Source organism: Pseudophryne corroboree, chromosome 7 (assembly GCF_028390025.1).
Source record: "Pseudophryne corroboree isolate aPseCor3 chromosome 7, aPseCor3.hap2, whole genome shotgun sequence".
Lineage (NCBI taxonomy): Eukaryota > Metazoa > Chordata > Amphibia > Anura > Myobatrachidae > Pseudophryne > Pseudophryne corroboree.
The window spans coordinates 351,167,689-351,187,619 of record NC_086450.1 but is presented as its reverse complement, the minus strand read 5'-3'; the positions used below and the strand labels follow the sequence as shown (position 1 = coordinate 351,187,619).

Sequence of the window (19,931 nt, the reverse complement as noted above, 5' to 3'; positions counted from 1 at the left end):
ATGGTCACGTGTACTGAGATGTTGGCGCAATGTTTTCTGCTTATGGGATCGCAGCCTGAAACACGTCCCCAGGAAGTGTCAACATGCCTGCCTACTTGCCGCCATTCCCATTATCTCCCACAAACGCTCCCTGACTCTGTCACTTTTCAAATAAATCCTCACTGCGAGCGACATGGCTTGGCGTGCAAACAGTGCGACCATGACGCATGCACAGTTTACGATAATCGCTCAATTTCATAAATATCGGCATTATGTACAACTCTGAATCAGGCCCCATAATTGGATCAGGCAGCTGTGTGAGTCCCACATTACAGGAGGATGAAAAGATTGAGCATAGTATTCATCAGTTTCCCAAGCTCTCTGTGGTCCAGAAATAATTGATGAAACTAAACTACCTGATTATCAGTTTACCAAAGTTTCTACATGCAGAGTAATAGATTGTTGAATAACACAGCGTTTACTAAGTTATTATAATGTATCTGCATTAGATGCTAAATCCACTTCTATAGACTTATTTTAGTTATCCATGCAAAATAAACCTGAAGGCCCAGTCTTTCACGTGGTATGTAGCCAGAATGTCCACACTGTCACAATATCGGCACCCAATTTTAGGGTTATGCTGCGGTTAACATTAAATGAAAATTGTGAAATTGCTTTGTCAATATTTTGTCGGTGACATTCTGGTGTTGACATTCTGAATGTCGACTTAATATACCACACCTTTTCACATATTGTATATCTCCTGTCATATGTCATACTTGCCTACTCTCCTGGAATGGCAGGGAGCCTCCCGAAAATCAGAAGCACTCTCGACTATCCAGAAAATGGGCAAGTCTCCCGGATCTGGCTTCCACCGCCTGTATCTCTTCAAACTGCGCCCCACCACCCACCTGCAGCCATCCACGAAGGTGGACGGTCCATGGGGAGGGGGTTATTGGAGTTAGTTTGCCCTGTATTCAGGATATATATGAAAAAAGGCTCCTCACTAAGGTGAGAAGTGTCTTGGGAGATCTATGTCATCCAAATGTGGGGCTGTTTTCTGTGCTGCCATCTAATAGGCGTTATCGTTCTATTCTCTGTCGGACTAACCGGTTAAGGGGTAGTTTTTTCCCAACAGCAATAAATATGTTTAACAAGACAAAATTAAGAAAAATGGAAGTGTTTTGGTCTGAGAAGTGCTCTTTCTGCTCTTATGGTTTTTGTATATGCTTGCTTTTAGTTTCGTTAATTGTTCATGTCTTTCTTGAACCATTGATTGATGATAATAAAGTATTATTATTAGTATATTATTATTTCTGCCGCATCTACTCCATCGTGTCACCTACTCAGTGTCATCAGGTTAGAACCTGAATAGCTACAGCAGTGATGGGCAATCTTCAACACTTCAAGGGCGGCATTTGCAGCTCTTCAACCTTTAATGTCAATAATGACAAAAAATAAAGTAGACCGAAAATATTTTGCAGGGCCACATCACTCATGTCCCAAGTTCACCCAGACCTTCACTTGCCACAAAATGTACACACGTGTGCTCCGACTGCCGCATATATCAGAACTTCCCCAAAATTCCTCCAAAACCCGTTAGCCATGTACTATTGCTAGGTATATTCTGTATGTCTAGTATTTACTTTGAAAATTGTACCCAGTAAAGGCTCACAGGCTGCTTACTATACCTCTGCATTAGAAAGTATTTATCTATGGAATCCTATATAATTTAAATCTCATATTATTGTTGCAACACTACAAACATTAAAAGTTTAATCAATTTTTACTAATTTACTGTTGATCCTTCTCACATAGTATGGAGGGAGAGCACACTGCCTCCTCCTCTGATGTGCAGCGTGACTTTACCTACGTTGTACAGAGAAGGTCTTGTGATGCAAAAGTCGGCTACTCCGGTCTTATTCTCCACTTTATAACAAAGCAGAGACTAATTTAGATTAGCATGAGCCAGCTGGGGCTGGATGTGTCAGCTCCCTGGGCCACCTGTTGTCTATTAATGAGGTACAGGATAGGGTATATTTGCAAAAAATACCTCACATTTATAACAATAAAAACATCCACGTAACTGCATACCTCCCAACATGACCCTCTCCAGGAGGGACACAATGCTCTGCTCCTGGACTTCCCTATTAATTTATGATTACCATCACCTGTGCTGAAACACCTTTCTTATCCATTAACCTGTTCGACACAGGTGCCGGAAATCATAAATTAAGAGTAAAGTCCAGTGGCAGAGCATTGTGTCCCTCCTGGAGCGGGTCATGTTGGGAGGTATGTAACTGTACATCCTTTGAGCTGTCCAATTTAGTCAGACATGTGTGAGTCACAAGATATTGCCTAATCCAGTGGTTCTCAAACTCTGTCTTCAGAACCCCACACAGTTCACAATTTCCAGGTCACCCAGCAGGTGCACAGGTGCATTCATTACTCACTGCCACATTTGACAAGATCCACAGGTCAAACTAATTATTTCACCTGTGATTCTGTGAAGAGACCTGGAAAACATGTACTGTTTGGGGTCCTGAGGACCGAGTTTGAGAACCTATGGCCTAATCTATACATCAGATCAGAATGGGCGTGACTGTAATCAGGATTGGTGAGAAATCCTGACACCAGATGACTGCATTAGATTATGCAGTTATTGGGCAAGTACCCATCTGACCCACCCACTGGATAATAATAATTAGTTGACACCACAGACATAAAATGTAATGACATAAATTAAGGAATAACACGCTGCTTCTCATTTCTCTTTAGATAAAAATGAGTGAGTACAAGGTGCTGAAACAACTCAAGAAGAGAAGAGATGATATTAAAGTGAACACAGTGGGAAATGGCTTAAACAAACCAAAAATGAAGGTGACCTTTCTTTGCATGCAGTATAATGTCTGACTGTCTCATAGAAAAGTATTTGTAGTCTTCCTAAGCGCATACTGTATGTGGTAGCCTGAATGTTACTTCGCGTTTTATAGAGATTGGGTTATATTAAATGAAGTAAAGGTATGTATGCTGCTCCTTGTTTGGACATAGAGTGCCTTGAAATGGTATCCGGACTATGGATAGACAGTGTCCAGTTAGACAGTCAATAGGTTGACACCATATGGTTGACAGGGTCAAAAGGTCGACATGACAATGGTCGACACACTTTTTTTTGGGGGGGGTTTCACATTTTTTAACTTTGGGTTGTTTTACCATCCACATGGACTACTAATGGGAGTAGTAACCTGTGCCGAGCGCAGCAGTTGCAGAGCGAGGCATTTTGCCTGAAGTGTGGTGTGCGAAGCAAGCTCATTCTACCAGGAAGGTGGGCTCATTTTGGGCGGCTGCCCTGAGGAGTCTCGGCGGTTCAACTTTGCCGAGCAGCTACTTGGTCGGGTTCAAACACTTTTGCTAAGTTCTACAAGTTTGATACCCTGGCTGATGAGGACCTCATGTTTGCTCAATCGGTGCTGCAGAGTCGTCCGCACTCTCCCGCCCGGTCTGGAGCTTTGGTATAAACCCCATGGTCCTTTTGGAGTCCCCAGCATCCTCTAGGACGTATGAGAAAATAGGATTTTAATACCTACCGGTAAATCCTTTTCTCTTAGTCCGTAGAGGATTCTGGGCGCCCATCCCAGTGCGGACTATATATGCAGTACTTGTTGATAGGTATTGCTTTGGTTACACAAAGGTTGTGTTTTGGTTATATTCAGCCTGTTGCTGTTTTTTGGTTCATCCTGTTAACTGGTATTTTCTTAAAAGCCATGTTGTACGGTGTGTTGTGGTGTGAGCTGGTGTGTATCTCACCCTTGGTTTAACAAAAATCCTTTTCCTCGAAATGTCCGTCTCCCTGGGCACAGTTCCTATAACTGAGGTCTGGAGGGGGGGCATAGAGGGAGGAGCCAGTTCACACCCCTTTTAAAGTATTAAAGTGCCCATGTCTCCTGCGGATCCCGTCTATACCACATGGTCCTTTTGGAGTCCCCAGCATCCTCTACGGATGAAAAGGATTTACCGGTAGGTATTAAAATCCTATTTTTAGCCTGATAATTCTATCGGGCTATCCAATTACAGCCAGTTTTTACTGGACGGTAAATCGCTTGTTATCGGGAGATAGCACATGGGATCCGTGATAACTTTGTGGACCCATGTGTTACCGTCTGATAACAGGTCTCCTGGGGCTAGTTATTGCGCGCAAAGTAAAATCACCAAAAAGTGCCGGACTACGGAGCTAACAGGATAGCCTCGGGGGAATCCATTAGCTGTGGTAACTCACAGCAGCTAATAGGATACTACCCCTAGTCTTTTTTTTTCTGTAGATTTTACTATTAATAATTGCTGTTCCCAGTTCCCTTTCAGCCCTCGGTTGCCTCTTCCTGTGCCACTCACACTGGCTGCTCTTCTCCAAACTGCCAACTGCCACCTCACTGGCATAATCTGCTTCATGTAGGCAATCGGAGTCTCTCCTCTGGGGGCTAGTGCCAGGGCTACCAATATTTGCCAGAGTTTATGTGTGTTGTGATTTCTACCTGAATTGTAGCATATTCTTAATGTAAATTATGGCGCTTAGTTGAGTTTTTCCAATGTCTCTTGCTATTTCGTACTGTTCCCCATGGTTATTGTGGTAAATATAAGCATTTGTTTTGTTATTTTGCTGCAATTTGAGGACTTATTTATGGCCAATTTGTTCTGATTATTTGTGATCTCAGTTCACATGTCAGTAAGTATACGCTTATAAATCAATTAGACAGGTAAAGAGAGTTTGGGCAGGGTCTTCTGCTAGTATGTTTAAGTGTTGTTGCCTTTTATGTGTAGCTGAATGTGTTTCATTTCAGAAAGCATCCAGATTATCTCCAGCGCTATTTTGTGACAAGTGTGAAATTCAACACAGACAATTACACCAACTCCTGAAGTTTGCCATCCTCGGAAAAGAGGACGGTACCCAACAGGCAAGGTACACTGGGGGTAGGGGAGTGTCTTTATTTTGTGATAACAAGCTTGATGTTAAGGAGAGATCACATACCCAAAATATTATTGCATTTAAACCCAGCTTGTCACTGGCAGTATCACAGTTGGTATCATAGTGCTCTAAGGTGTCCTCATGATCTGGATTACTCTGATAGCAGTAGGCAGCTCCCCTTTTCTGCATACAGATGCTGAATAGAGATCCCATGGGTGGGTCTGTTTAGGAGTAAGAGACAACTTTTCTCTGAAGACCTAGGGTGGGAAAAGACAAATCGCAGCTTGGGATCAGTTGTAGAAGCATATATTTATTTCTCTAACGTCCTAGTGGATGCTGGGGACTCCGTCAGGACCATGGGGATTAGCGGCTCCGCAGGAGACAGGGCACAAAAATAAAGCTTTAGGATCAGGTGGTGTGCACTGGCTCCTCCCCCTATGACCCTCCTCCAAGCCTCAGTTAGGTTTTTGTGCCCGTCCGAGCAGGGTGCAATCTAGGTGGCTCTCCTAAAGAGCTGCTTAGAAAAAGTTTTTAGGTTTTTTATTTTCAGTGAGTCCTGCTGGCAACAGGCTCACTGCATCGAGGGACTTAGGGGAGAGAAGTCAACTCACCTGCGTGCAGGATGGATTGGCTTCTTAGGCTACTGGACACCATTAGCTCCAGAGGGATCGAACACAGGCCCAGCCATGGAGTCCGGTCCCGGAGCCGCGCCGCCGACCCCCCTTGCAGATGCCGAAGATGGAAGGTCCAGAGCAGGCGGCAGAAGACTTTTCAGTCTTCCTGAGGTAGCGCACAGCACTGCAGCTGTGCTCCATTGTTGTCAGCACACTTCACACAGCGGTCACGGAGGGTGCAGGGCGCTGGGGGGGCGCCCTGGGCAGCAATGTATAATACCTTTTTATGGCTAAAAAATACATCACATATAGCCCTTGAGGCTTTATGGATGTATTTAACCCCTGCCAGATCTCACAAACTCCGGAGAAGAGCCCGCCGAAATAGGGGGCGGGGCTTATTCTCAGCACACAGCGCCATTTTCCTGCTCAGCTCCGCTGTGAGGAAGGCTCCCAGGACTCTCCCCTGCACTGCACTACAGAAACAGGGTAAAACAGAGAGGGGGGGCACTTTTTTTGGCGATATTACTATATTTAAGCTGCTATAAGGATACAACACTTATATAGGGTTGTTCCCATATATATTATAGCGCTTGGGTGTGTGCTGGCAAACTCTCCCTCTGTCTCCCCAAAGGGCTAGTGGGGTCCTGTCTTCAATAGAGCATTCCCTGTGTGTCTGCTGTGTGTCGGTACGTGTGTGTCGACATGTATGAGGACGATGTTGGTGTGGAGGCAGAGCAATTGCCGGTAATGGTGATGTCACCCCCCAAGGAGTCGACACCGGAATGGATGGCTTTGTTTATGGAATTACGTGATAATGTCAGCACATTACAAAAATCAGTTGACGACATGAGACGGCCGGAAAACCAGTTAGTACCTGCCCAGGCGTCTCAGACACCGTCAGGGGCTGTAAAACGCCCTTTACCTCAGTCGGTCGACACAGACCCAGACACGGACACTGAATCTAGTGTCGACGGTGAAGAAACAAACGTATTTTCCAGTAGGGCCACACGTTATATGATCACGGCAATGAAGGAGGCTTTGCATATCTCTGATACTACAAGTACCACAAAAAGGGGTATTATGTGGGGGGTGAAAAAACTACCTGTAGTTTTTCCTGAATCAGAGGAATTGAATGATGTATGTGATGAAGCGTGGGTTAACCCAGATAGAAAAGTGCTAATTTCAAAAAAGTTATTGGCATTATACCCTTTCCCGCCAGAGGTTAGGGCGCGCTGGGAAACACCCCCTAAGGTGGATAAGGCGCTCACACGCTTATCAAAACAAGTGGCGTTACCGTCTCCTGATACGGCCGCCCTCAAGGATCCAGCTGATAGGAGGCTGGAAACTACCCTAAAAAGTATATACACACATACTGGTGTTATACTGCGACCAGCCATCGCCTCAGCCTGGATGTGCAGTGCTGGGGTGGTCTGGTCGGATTCCCTGACTGAAAATATTGATACCCTGGATAGGGACAGTATTTTACAGACTTTAGAGCAATTAAAGGATGCTTTTCTTTATATGCGAGATGCTCAGAGGGATATTTGCACTCTGGCATCGAGAGTAAGTGCGATGTCCATATCTGCCAGAAGAAGTTTATGGACACGACAGTGGTCAGGTGATGCGGCTTCCAAACGGCATATGGAAGTATTGCCGTATAAAGGGGAGGAATTATTTGGCGTCGGTCTATCGGATTTGGTGGCCACGGCAACTGCCGGGAAATCCACCTTTTTACCTCAGACCCCCTCCCAACAGAAAAAGACACCGTCTTTTCAGCCGCAGTCCTTTCGGTCCTATAAGAAGCGGGCAAAAGGACAGTCATATCTGCCCCGAGGCAGAGGAAAGGGTAAGAGAGGGCAGCAAGCAGCTCCTTCCCAGGAACAGAAGCCCTCCGCGGGTTCTGCAAAGCCCTCAGCATGACGCTGGGGCTTTACAAGCGGACTCAGGAACGGTGGGGGGTCGACTCAAGACTTTCAGCGCGCAGTGGGCTTGCTCACAGGTGGACCCCTGGATTCTGCAGGTAGTATCTCAGGGTTACAGGTTGGAATTCGAGAAGTCTCCCCCTCGCCGGTTCCTAAAGTCTGCTTTGCCAACGTCTCCCTCAGACAGGGCGACGGTATTGGAAGCCATTCACAAGCTGTTTTCTCAGCAGGTGATAGTCAAGGTACCCCTCCTACAACAGGAAAAGGGGTATTATTCCACGCTATTTGTGGTACCGAAGCCGGACGGCTCGGTAAGACCTATTCTAAATCTGAAATCTTTGAACCTGTACATACAAAAATTCAAGTTCAAGATGGAATCACTCAGAGCAGTGATAGCGAATCTGGAAGAAGGGGACTTTATGGTGTCCCTGGACATAAAAGATGCTTACCTGCATGTCCCAATTTGCCCTTCACATCAAGGGTACCTCAGGTTCGTGGTGCAAAACTGTCATTATCAGTTTCAGACGCTGCCGTTTGGATTGTCCACGGCACCTCGGGTCTTTACCAAGGTAATGGCCGAAATGATGATTCTTCTGCGAAGAAGAGGCGTATTAATTATCCCTTACTTGGACGATCTCCTGATAAGGGCAAGGTCCAGAGAACAGCTGGAGGACGGAGTAGCACTAACCCAAGTAGTGCTACAACAACACGGGTGGATTCTGAATTTTCCAAAATCTCAGTTGACCCCGACAACACGTCTGCTGTTCCTGGGAATGATTCTGGACACGGTTCAGAAAAAGGTGTTTCTTCCGGAGGAGAAAGCCAAGGAGTTATCCGAACTTGTCAGGAACCTCCTGAAACCAGGAAAAGTGTCTATGCATCAATGCACAAGAGTCATGGGAAAGATGGTGGCTTCTTACGAAGCAATCCCATTCGGCAGATTCCACGCACGAACTTTTCAGTGGGATCTGCTGGACAAATGGTCCGGATCGCATCTGCAGATGCATCAGCGGATAACCTTATCGCCACGGACAAGGGTGTCTCTTCTGTGGTAGTTGCAGAGTGCTCATCTGTTAGAAGGCCGCAGATTCGGCATACAGGACTGAGTCCTGGTGACCACGGATGCCAGTCTGAGAGGCTGGGGAGCGGTCACACAGGGAAGAAACTTCCAGGGAGTATGGTCAAGCCTGGAGATGTCTCTTCACATAAATATACTGGAGCTAAGAGCGATTTACAATGCTCTAAGCCTGGCAAAACCCCTGCTTCAGGGTCAGCCGGTGTTGATCCAGTCGGACAACATCACGGCAGTCGCCCACGTAAACAGACAGGGCGGCACAAGAAGCAGGAGAGCAATGGCAGAAGCTGCAAGGATTCTTCGCTGGGCGGAAGATCATGTGATAGCACTGTCAGCAGTGTTCATTCCGGGAGTGGACAACTGGGAAGCAGACTTCCTCAGCAGACACGATCTACACCCGGGAGAGTGGGGACTTCATCCAGAAGTCTTCCACACGATTGTGAACTGTTGGGAAAAACCAAAGGTGGATATGATGGCGTCTCGCCTCAACAAAAAACTGGACAGGTATTGCGCCAGGTCAAGAGACCCTCAGGCAATAGCTGTGGACGCTCTGGTAACACCGTGGGTGTTCCAGTCAGTGTATGTGTTTCCTCCTCTGCCTCTCATACCCAAAGTACTGAGAATTATACGGCAAAGGGGAGTAAGAACGATACTCGTGGCTCCGGATTGGCCAAGAAGAACTTGGTACCCGGAACTTCAGGAGATGCTCACGGAAAATCCGTGGCCTCTACCTCTAAGACGGGACCTGATTCAGCAGGGACCGTGTCTATTCCAAGACTTACCGCGGCTGCGTTTGACGGCGTGGCGGTTGAACGCCGAATTCTAAGGGAAAAAGGCATTCCAGAAGAGGTCATTCCTACACTGGTTAAAGCCAGGAAGGAGGTGACTGCACAACATTATCACCGCATTTGGAGAAAATATGTTGCGTGGTGTGAGGCCAGGAAGGCCCCCACGGAGGAATTTCAATTGGGTCGATTCCTACATTTCCTGCAAACAGGATTGTCTATGGGCCTCAAATTGGGGTCCATTAAGGTTCAAATTTCGGCCCTGTCGATTTTCTTCCAGAAAGAATTGGCTTCAGTTCCTGAAGTCCAGACTTTTGTAAAAGGAGTACTACATATACAGCCCCCGGTTGTGCCCCCAGTGGCTCCGTGGGACCTTAATGTAGTTTTGGATTTTCTCAAATCCCATTGGTTTGAGCCACTCAAATCGGCGGATTTGAAATATCTTACATGGAAAGTAACCATGCTACTGGCCCTGGCTTCAGCCAGGAGAGTGTCAGAATTGGCGGCTTTATCGCATAAAAGCCCATATCTGATTTTCCATTCGGACAGGGCAGAACTGCGGACGCGTCCTCATTTTCTGCCTAAGGTGGTGTCAGCGTTTCACCTGAACCAGCCTATTGTGGTGCCTGCAGCTACTAGCGATTTGGAGGATTCCAAGTTGCTGAACGTTGTCAGGGCATTGAAAATATATATTTCAAGGACGGCTGGAGTCAGAAAATCTGACTCGCTGTTTATACTGTATGCACCCAACAAGCTGGGTGCTCCTGCTTCTAAGCAGACGATTGCTCGTTGGATTTGTAGCACAATTCAACTTGCACATTCTGTGGCAGGCCTGCCACAGCCTAAATCTGTCAAGGCCCATTCCACAAGGAAGGTGGGCTCATCCTGGGCGGCTGCCCGAGGGGTCTCGGCATTACAACTCTGCCGAGCAGCTACGTGGTCGGGGGAGAACACGTTTGTAAAATTCTACAAATTTGATACCCTGGCTAAAGAGGACCTGGAGTTCTCTCATTCGGTGCTGCAGAGTCATCCGCACTCTCCCGCCCGTTTGGGAGCTTTGGTATAATCCCCATGGTCCTGACGGAGTCCCCAGCATCCACTAGGACGTTAGAGAAAATAAGATTTTACTTACCGATAAATCTATTTCTCGTAGTCCGTAGTGGATGCTGGGCGCCCATCCCAAGTGCGGATTGTCTGCAATACTTGTACATAGTTATTGTTACAAAAAAATCGGGTTGTTCTTGTTGTGAGCCGTCTGTTCAGAGGCTCCTACGTTGTCATACTGTTAACTGGGTTCAGATCACAAGTTTTACGGTGTGATTGGTGTGGCTGGTATGAGTCTTACCCGGGATTCAAAATCCTTCCTTATTGTGTACGCTCGTCCGGGCACAGTATCCTAACTGAGGCTTGGAGGAGGGTCATAGGGGGAGGAGCCAGTGCACACCACCTGATCCTAAAGCTTTATTTTTGTGCCCTGTCTCCTGCGGAGCCGCTAATCCCCATGGTCCTGACGGAGTCCCCAGCATCCACTACGGACTACGAGAAATAGATTTATCGGTAAGTAAAATCTTATTTTTTTCACCACCAGATCTTTGCAGACTCCTCACTTATCCACCGTCATCGAAAGAATGATTAAAGCGGGGATGTGATCTGCCTGTCCGTCCACAAGATATTACACATAACAGCATATGTAGAGCAACATGGAATGTGTAATCATGAATAAATAATTTTTGACATTTATTTTTTTACTGTAGCTGGTGCAATATTCACCATCAAAGTCATCTTCGCGGTGTTGTCATCATTATACTAGAGGACCTCAGTCAGCATCACTTCTACCAGTTTTATTTGCACTTTCCGTGTGTCAGGAGATTGTTCAGACATGTGAGTACACAGTTAGCAGAAGTAACAGTTTTAGTTTAAAACCAGAACTTTTGCTGCCAATTACAAAGTAGCATTTACTGTTCCAAATGTTGCTTATATAAAACTGCTACATTGATAATAACATTGACAACTATGTATGAAACGATTGATGTTTTCTAATATACTACTTCTTGACAATGTTTCGTGTACTTTATCTTTTTGTTGGTACTCCAATAACAAATATATGTAAACATATCAGGAGATTATCAGAATGAAATGTGTGACATAATAATGATTCTGATGGAAGTTGTTTTGCACAGTGGATCGTCCCAACGGAGAATCATTTCTCTGCTCACTTTGTCTGACATTACTTAAAATGTTGGTTGGTGTGAACGCATTGGGCATAGTATGCCGGCTGCCGGGATCCCCGCAGTCAGCATACCGATCCTGGGATCCCGGCAGCAGAATGCTGGTGGTGGTGGCGAGGGTGAGTGCAACAAAGCTCGTCACGCAGCGGGCTCTGTGGCTCGCCATAGGTTCTATTCCCACTCTATGGGTGTGGTGGACACCCACGAGTGGGAACAGACCCTGTTGTTCGACATTCCGACTGGCGGCATTGTTAGTGTTCAGGACTCCGGCGTCAGCATGCTGAGCGCCGGCATATAACTATATCCTGTCTGAGCTGCACAGCAAATGGATAATGCCAGGCAATAACTGTATATATAGATTTACAAATGTTTTTACAAGCTTTTTGCAATAAACAATTTGTTTGCCATTTCCATTACGCCATAGCACATTTGTATAACTATCTTTGTGTTTCTCAGCCATTGGGGAACACTGGGGGGATGGACAGCCAGTACAAGGTCTCCTGCAGCTGTCCTTTTCTTTAGTCCTATCTGCCGCCACCTCTTCTGGATTATGGATTCAGCAGCTGTGTGCTCCTTCACAGCTGTGGCAGGTGTCAGATTATTCATCCCCCGAAGGAACAGGGTTAGGTAGCGGTATACATTGGATATCAGGGCGATTATAGATGTTCTTCAAAAGCCATTTCTTTTGTCTTCCGCTCAGCTGGAGAACATGCTGGCTCAAACCGTGAGCCAATTCTTTTATCCCATCTCAAACAAATTTTCAGCATAATCATAACCCCAACCTAAGTTAGATGGCCTCTAACTAAGTTACCCTGACCTCTGCTAATTTACAGGACAGCATAGATAGGAAGATTGAGGCTTCTCTTAAAACAGCTTCAGCTTTGGTCAGTAAGGCAGTGGAGCACTTGTCTGAACAAAGTGCTGAGAGACTAGGTTCTGATAGACCAGATTTGCTGCAGCTGGTTTAGCATTTCGTCATTAGTGTATATTTGGAAGCTACAAATAATATGAAACTTCTTGAAGCCTGTGCTTCAGCCTCAATGATCTTGGCTCACTCTTTAAACTTTAAACTTATATATCTGGAGACCCTCTTATTCCCTGGGAGATCCATTTTGGGGAACATTATATGTGAGGCCACTGGGATAAAAAATTCCTGTCTTTCTGCCGGTTCCCCTAAACCCAAGAGACCTTGTTTTTGCTCATTTTATTCTTACAGTAAGGCAATTGGTCTTTCTTCTAGGGATCAGTTCACATTTCACTATCGAAGGCTGCAGCATGTAGACAGGCTTTGGTGGCCTAGTCAGTCTCCAAGCCCTCTGACAAACCATCAGCTTGAGAGGCAGGCATCCCACCCAGGTTCTCAATTGGGGTCCAAGTGCTAGGCCTTCTGTTCGACACACGTCTACAGCAAATGTTTTTGCTGAGGGACAAGATCCTCTCTCACCAGCAGGTACCGGTTCACCTTATAAAAAGATTCTGGGAAAGGTGGTGTCCAACTTAAAAGCAGTGCAATTTGTAGAGTTTTATTTGTGGGCTCTCCAGATATAAATTATATCAAAGGGAATCAAGTCTAACTGGAGCGTAACCAGTCAGCTCTTCATATTGTCCCCAAGGCTGTGTCTCTCACAAGACTGGCCCAGGAGATCTTGGCACACATTCATGGTGACACCTGCCTCTTGAAAAAGTTCCATTTCGTCAGTCGAGTTTACTTCAGTTGTCTTTGGGGATTTTTCCGACCGTATAGTCCAGACAATGTACCGGGCTCACAAGCCAGTATCAATCAAGAATTACCCACAGGTATATAATATGTGCATAACCTCTTGTGAATCACAAGGCTTTAATAACCCTTTTTTCTCTAACGTCCTAGTGGATGCTGGGAACTCCGTAAGGACCATGGGGGATAGCGGGCTCCGAAGGAGGCTGGGCACTCTAGAAAGATTTATGACTACCTGGTGTGCACTGGCTCCTCCCACTATGACCCTCCTTCAAGCCTCAGTTAGATTTCGTGCCCGGCCGAGGTTGGATGCACACTAGGGGCTCTCCTGAGCTCTTAGAAAGAAAGTATAGTTTTAGGTTTTTTATTTTCAGTGAGACCTGCTGGCAACAGGCTCACTGCAGCGAGGGGCTAAGGGGAGAAGAAGCGAACTCGCCTGCTTGCAGCCGGATTGGGCTTCTTAGGCTACTGGACACCATTAGCTCCAGAGGGATCGACCGCAGGCCCAGTCCTTGGTGTTCGGTCCCGGAGCCGCGCCGCCGTCCCCCTTACAGAGCCAGAAGCAAGAAGAGGTCCGGAAAAACGGCGGCAGAAGACATCAGTCTTCACCAAGGTAGCGCACAGCACTGCAGCTGTGCGCCATTGCTCCTCATGCACACTTCACACTCCGGTCACTGAGGGTGCAGGGCGCTGGGGGGGGGCGCCCTGAGCTGCAATAAAAACACCTTGGCTGGCAAAAATACCACAATATATAGCCCCAGAGGCTATATATGTGGAAAATACCCCTGCCAGAATCCAGGAAAAAGCGGGAGAATAGGCCGCGGAAAAGGGGCGGAGCTATCTCCCTCAGACACACTGGCGCCATTTCTCCTTCACAGATCCGCTGGACGGAAGCTCCCTGGCTCTCCCCTGCAGTCTACACTACAGAACAGGGTAAAAACAGAGAGGGGGGGCACTAAATTTGGGCGCAATATATATATATAATATTAAAAGCAGCTATAGGGGACATAACTCAGTTAGTCCCTGCATTATATAGCGCTCTGGTGTGTGCTGGCATACTCTCACTCTGTCCCCCCAAAGGGCTTTTGTGGGTCCTGTCCTCATTCGGAGCATTCCTTGTGTGTGTGCGGTGTGTCGGTACGGCTGTGTCGACATGTTTGATGAGGATAATGATGTGGAGGCGGAGCAGATGCCTTTAGAAGGGATGTCACCCCCTGCGGGACAGACATCTGAGTGGATGGGCTTATGGAAAGTAATGAGTGCACGTATAGACTCCTTATATAAAAAAATCGACGACATGCCAAATGTGGGACAGCCGACTTCTCAGCTCATGCCTGCCCAGGCGTCGCATGGGTCGTCAGGGGCTCTAAAACGCCCGCTACCTCAAGCAGACCCAGATGTCGACACTGATACTGACACCAGTGTCGACGACGATGAGTCAAATCTGATGCCCACTAAGGCCATTCACTGCATGATTGAGGCAATAAAAGAGGTCTTAAACATTTCTGATATAACTACAGGTACCACTAAAAAGGGTATTATGTTTGGAGAGAAAAAACTACCCGTAGTTTTTCCCCCATCAGATGAATTAAATGAAGTGTGTGAAGAAGCGTGGGCTTTCCCTGATAAAAAATTGGTAATTCCTAAGAAGGTACTAATGGCGTTCCCTTTCCCGCCAGAGGATAGGTCACGTTGGGAAACACCCCCTAGAGTGGATAAAGCGCTCACACGTTTGTCTAAAAAGGTGGCACTACCGTCTCCGGATACGGCCGCCCTCAAGGAACCTGCTGATAGAAAGCAGGAGGCGATCCTGAAGTCTGTATATACACACACAGGCATTATACTTAGGCCAGCTATTGCGTCAGCTTGGATGTGCAGTGCTGCCGCTGCGTGGTCAGATAAACTGTCAGAAAATATTGACACATTAGACAGAGACACGATCCTGTTAACCATAGACCATATAAAAGACTCAGTCTTATATATGAGAGATGCACAGAGGGAAATCTGCCGGCTGGCATCTAAAGTAAGTGCATTGTCCATTTCTGCTAGGAGAGGCTTATGGACTCGCCAGTGGACAGGAGATGCGGATTCAAAAAAGCACATGGAAGTGTTACCATATAAGGGTGAGGAATTATTTGGGGATGGTCTCTCGGACCTAGTTTCCACAGCAACGTCTGGGAAGTCAGCATTTTTACCCCGTGTCCCCTCACAGCCTAAGAAGGCGCCGTTTTATCAGGTTCAGTCCTTTCGGACCCAGAAAAACAGGCGTGGAAAAGGCGGGTCTTTTCTGTCCAGAGGCAGAGGTAGGGGAAAAAGGCTGCAACAAACTGCAGGTTCCCAGGAGCAAAAGTCCTCCCCCGCTTCTTCTTCCAAGTCCGCCGCATGACGGTGGGGCTCCACAGGCGGAGCCAGGTACGGTGGGGGGTCGCCTCAAAAATTTCAGCGATCAGTGGGTTCGCTCACAGGTGGATCCCTGGATCCTGCAAATAGTATCTCAGGGGTACAAGCTGGAATTCGAGGCGTCCCCACCCCACCGGTTCCTAAAATCTGCCTTGCCGATTGCTCCCTCAGACAGGGAGGCGGTGCTAGCGGCAATTCACAAGCTGTATTCCCAGCAGGTGATAATCAAGGTACCCCTACTTCAACAAGGCCGGGGTTATTATTCCACACTATTTGTGGTACCGAAACCGGACGGTTCGGTGAGACCCATTCTAAATTTGAAATCCTTGAACACATACATAAAGAAATTCAAGTTCAAGATGGAATCGCTCAGGGCGGTTATTGCAAGCCTGGACGAGGGGGATTACATGGTATCCCTGGACATCAAGGATGCTTACTTGCATGTCCCCATTTACCATCCTCACCAGGAGTACCTCAGATTTGTGGTACAGGATTGCCATTACCAATTTCAGACGCTGCCGTTTGGACTGTCCATGGCACCGAGGGTATTTACCAAGGTTATGGCGGAAATGATGATACTCCTTCGAAGAAAGGGAGTTTTAATTATCCCGTACTTGGACGATCTCCTAATAAAAGCGAGGTCCAAGGAACAGTTGTTGGTGGGAGTAGCACTATCTCAGGAAGTGCTGCACCAGCACGGCTGGATTCTGAATATCCCAAAGTCACAGCTGGTTCCGACGACACGGCTACTGTTCCTGGGTATGATTCTGGATACAGTCCAGAGAAAAGTGTTTCTCCCGGAGGAGAAAGCCAGGGAGTTGTCATCTCTAGTCAGAGACCTCCTGAAACCAAAACAGGTATCAGTGCATCACTGCACGCGGGTCCTGGGAAAGATGGTGGCTTCTTACGAAGCAATTCCCTTCGGCAGGTTCCATGCCAGAATCTTTCAGTGGGACCTGTTGGACCAGTGGTCCGGATCGCATCTTCAGATGCATCGCTTAATAACCCTGTCTCCAAGAACCAGGGTGTCTCTACTGTGGTGGCTGCAGAGTGCCATCTTCTAGAGGGCCGCAGGTTTGGCATACAGGACTGGGTCCTGGTGACCACGGATGCCAGCCTTCGAGGCTGGGGGGCAGTCACACAGGGAAGAAACTTCCAAGGACTATGGTCGAGTCAGGAGACTTCCCTTCACATAAATATTCTGGAACTAAGGGCCATCTACAATGCCCTAAGTCAAGCAAAATCCCTGCTCCTACACCAGCCGGTGCTGATCCAGTCAGACAACATCACGGCAGTCGCCCATGTAAATCGACAGGGCGGTACAAGAAGCAGGATGGCGATGGCAGAAGCCACAAGAATTCTCCGATGGGCGGAGAATCATGTACTAGCACTGTCAGCAGTGTTCATTCCAGGAGTGGACAACTGGGAAGCAGACTTCCTCAGCAGACACGACCTCCACCCGGGAGAGTGGGGACTTCACCCAGAAGTCTTCCAGATGCTGGTAAACCGTTGGGAAAAACCACAGGTGGACATGATGGCGTCCCGTCTCAACAAAAAGTTAAAAAGATATTGCGCCAGGTCAAGGGACCCTCAGGCGATAGCTGTGGACGCTCTAGTGACACCGTGGGTGTACCAGTCGGTTTATGTGTTCCCTCCTCTGCCTCTCATTCCAAAGGTATTAAGAATAATAAGAAAGCGAGGAGTAAACACGATTCTCGTGGTTCCGGATTGGCCAAGACGAGCGTGGTACCCGGAACTTCAAGAGATGCTCTCAGAGGACCCGTGGCCTCTACCGCTCAGACAGGACCTGATACAACAGGGGCCCTGTCTGTTCCAAGACTTACCGCGGCTGCGTTTGACGGCATGGCGGTTGAACACCGGGAAAAGGGTATTCCGGAAGAAGTCATTCCTACGCTTATTAAGGCCAGGAAAGATGTTACGGCAACGCATTATCACCACATATGGCGAAAATATGTTGCATGGTGCGAGGCCAATAAGACCCCAACAGAGGAATTTCAACTAGGTCGATTTCTGCATTTCCTGCAAGCAGGAGTGGATATGGGCCTAAAACTAGGCTCCATTAAAGTACAGATCTCGGCTCTGTCGATTTTCTTTCAAAAAGAACTAGCTTCAGTACCTGAAGTTCAGACTTTTGTAAAAGGAGTGCTGCATATTCAGCCCCCGTTTGTGCCTCCAGTGGCACCTTGGGATCTCAACGTGATGTTGAGTTTCTTAAAATCACATTGGTTTGAGCCACTTAAAACCGTGGATCTGAAATATCTCACGTGGAAAGTGGTCATGTTATTAGCCTTGGCTTCAGCCAGGCGAGTGTCAGAATTGGCGGCTTTATCATGTAAAAGCCCTTATCTGATTTTCCATATGGATAGGGCAGAGTTGAGGACTCGTCCCCAATTTCTCCCTAAGGTGGTGTCAGCGTTTCACCTGAACCAGCCTATTGTGGTGCCGGCGGCTACTAGTGAATTGGAGGACTCCAAGTTGCTAGACGTTGTCAGGGCCCTGAAAATATATGTTTCCAGGACGGCTGGAGTCAGAAAATCTGACTCGCTGTTTATCCTGTATGCACCCAACAAACTGGGTGCTCCTGCTTCTAAGCAGTCTATTGCTCGCTGGATTTGTAGTACAATTCAGCTTGCACATTCTGTGGCAGGCATACCACAGCCAAAATCTGTAAAGGCCCATTCCACAAGGAAGGTGGGCTCATCTTGGGCGGCTGCCCGAGGGGTCTCGGCTTTACAACTTTGCCGAGCAGCTACTTGGTCAGGGGCAAATACGTTTGCAAAATTCTACAAATTTGATACCCTGGCTGAGGAGGACCTGGAGTTCTCTCATTCGGTGCTACAGAGTCATCCGCACTCTCCCGCCCGTTTGGGAGCTTTGGTATAATCCCCATGGTCCTTACGGAGTTCCCAGCATCCACTAGGACGTTAGAGAAAATAAGAATTTACTCACCGGTAATTCTATTTCTCGTAGTCCGTAGTGGATGCTGGGCGCCCATCCCAAGTGCGGATTGTCTGCAATACTTGTATATAGTTATTGTTAACTAAAGGGTTATTGTTGAGCCATCTGTTGAGAGGCTCAGTTGTTTTCATACTGTCAAACTGGATATAGTATCACGAGTTGTACGGTGTGATTGGTGTGGCTGGTAAGAGTCTTACCCAGGATTCTAAATCCTTCCTTATTATGTCTGCTCGTCCGGGCACGGTGTCCTAACTGAGGCTTGAAGGAGGGTCATAGTGGGAGGAGCCAGTGCACACCAGGTAGTCATAAATCTTTCTAGAGTGCCCAGCCTCCTTCGGAGCCCGCTATCCCCCATGGTCCTTTCGGAGTTCCCAGCATCCACTACGGACTACGAGAAATAGAATTACCGGTGAGTAAATTCTTATTTTCTTTGGAACCAGTTGCTGCTTTTCCTGTAGAAAGGTTGAAAGTTCAGGTCTCTTCTCTTTTAAGGGGCAGATGTATTAAGCTTGGAGAAGTGATAAAGCAATGATAAGTTCAAGATGATAACGCACCTGCCAATGAGCTCCTAACAGTCAATTTACATATTGGATTTGATTGGCTGGTGCGTTATCACCTTGCACTTATTACTGCTTTATCACTTCTCCAAGCTTAATACGTCTGCCCCCTTCTTTAAAAGAAAACTGTCTGTTTTTCCTGAGGAGCAGACCTTCATGCAGCGAGTGGTGCATGTTTAGCTTCCATACTTGCCTGCGATTGTCCATACTATAGCTCCTTGGAATATCAAACTGGGGCTCTGCAGCACTCAACTTTTTTTTTTTTAATTCAATTTTTATTGGAGAAGTATAACAGATAAAAATGAAACTAATGCAATACAGATAACAATAGCACAGTGTATAAATTTGAGGTGATTGCATGAGAATCAAAAACATTCAGCAATAAGACAAAATACAGTAACAAAACAAGAGCCCCCAGGCAGGGTCAATGGAATAAAGGCAAAAGCATATGTATATGATCAATGTAACAGTTCATCCACAGCTCCCCTAAGGTAACGGCTCCTGAACACCAACCTGCATGGAAGAATCAACAAGGAGAACCCTTGAAATGTCTTACTTCAGCGGTTCCCTTGATGTTAGCTTTCGCCCCTGCTATGAAAGTTTGGGAGTTGGGGGCTTTATGTTGTTGGTCTCCATTCCTAATAATGCCGACTTGACACTAAGCCTTTTTTCTGCCAAAGGTGGTCCCTTGGTATCATTTGAATTCGGAGATTGCAAA

The 19,931-nt window shown here is 47.0% G+C and overlaps 1 protein-coding gene across 8 annotated transcripts in view; it reads left to right on the top strand.

Annotated features, from left to right (window-relative positions):
* The window catches only part of REXO5 (RNA exonuclease 5), a 158,680-nt gene that overhangs the window by 6,621 nt on the left and 132,128 nt on the right, over positions 1-19,931 (top strand). For 6 of the 8 annotated variants that reach the window (XR_010182084.1, XM_063934430.1, XM_063934429.1 and 3 more), the window contains exons 2-4: positions 2,758-2,859; positions 4,815-4,933; positions 11,090-11,216. Coding sequence is in view for 7 of the 8 variants with exons in the window: in XM_063934433.1 (XP_063790503.1) it covers positions 2,758-2,859; positions 4,815-4,933; positions 11,090-11,216 (348 nt within the window). In the remaining variant the exon portion in view is untranslated. The other 2 variants (XM_063934431.1, XM_063934432.1) reach the window with 2 other exon arrangements.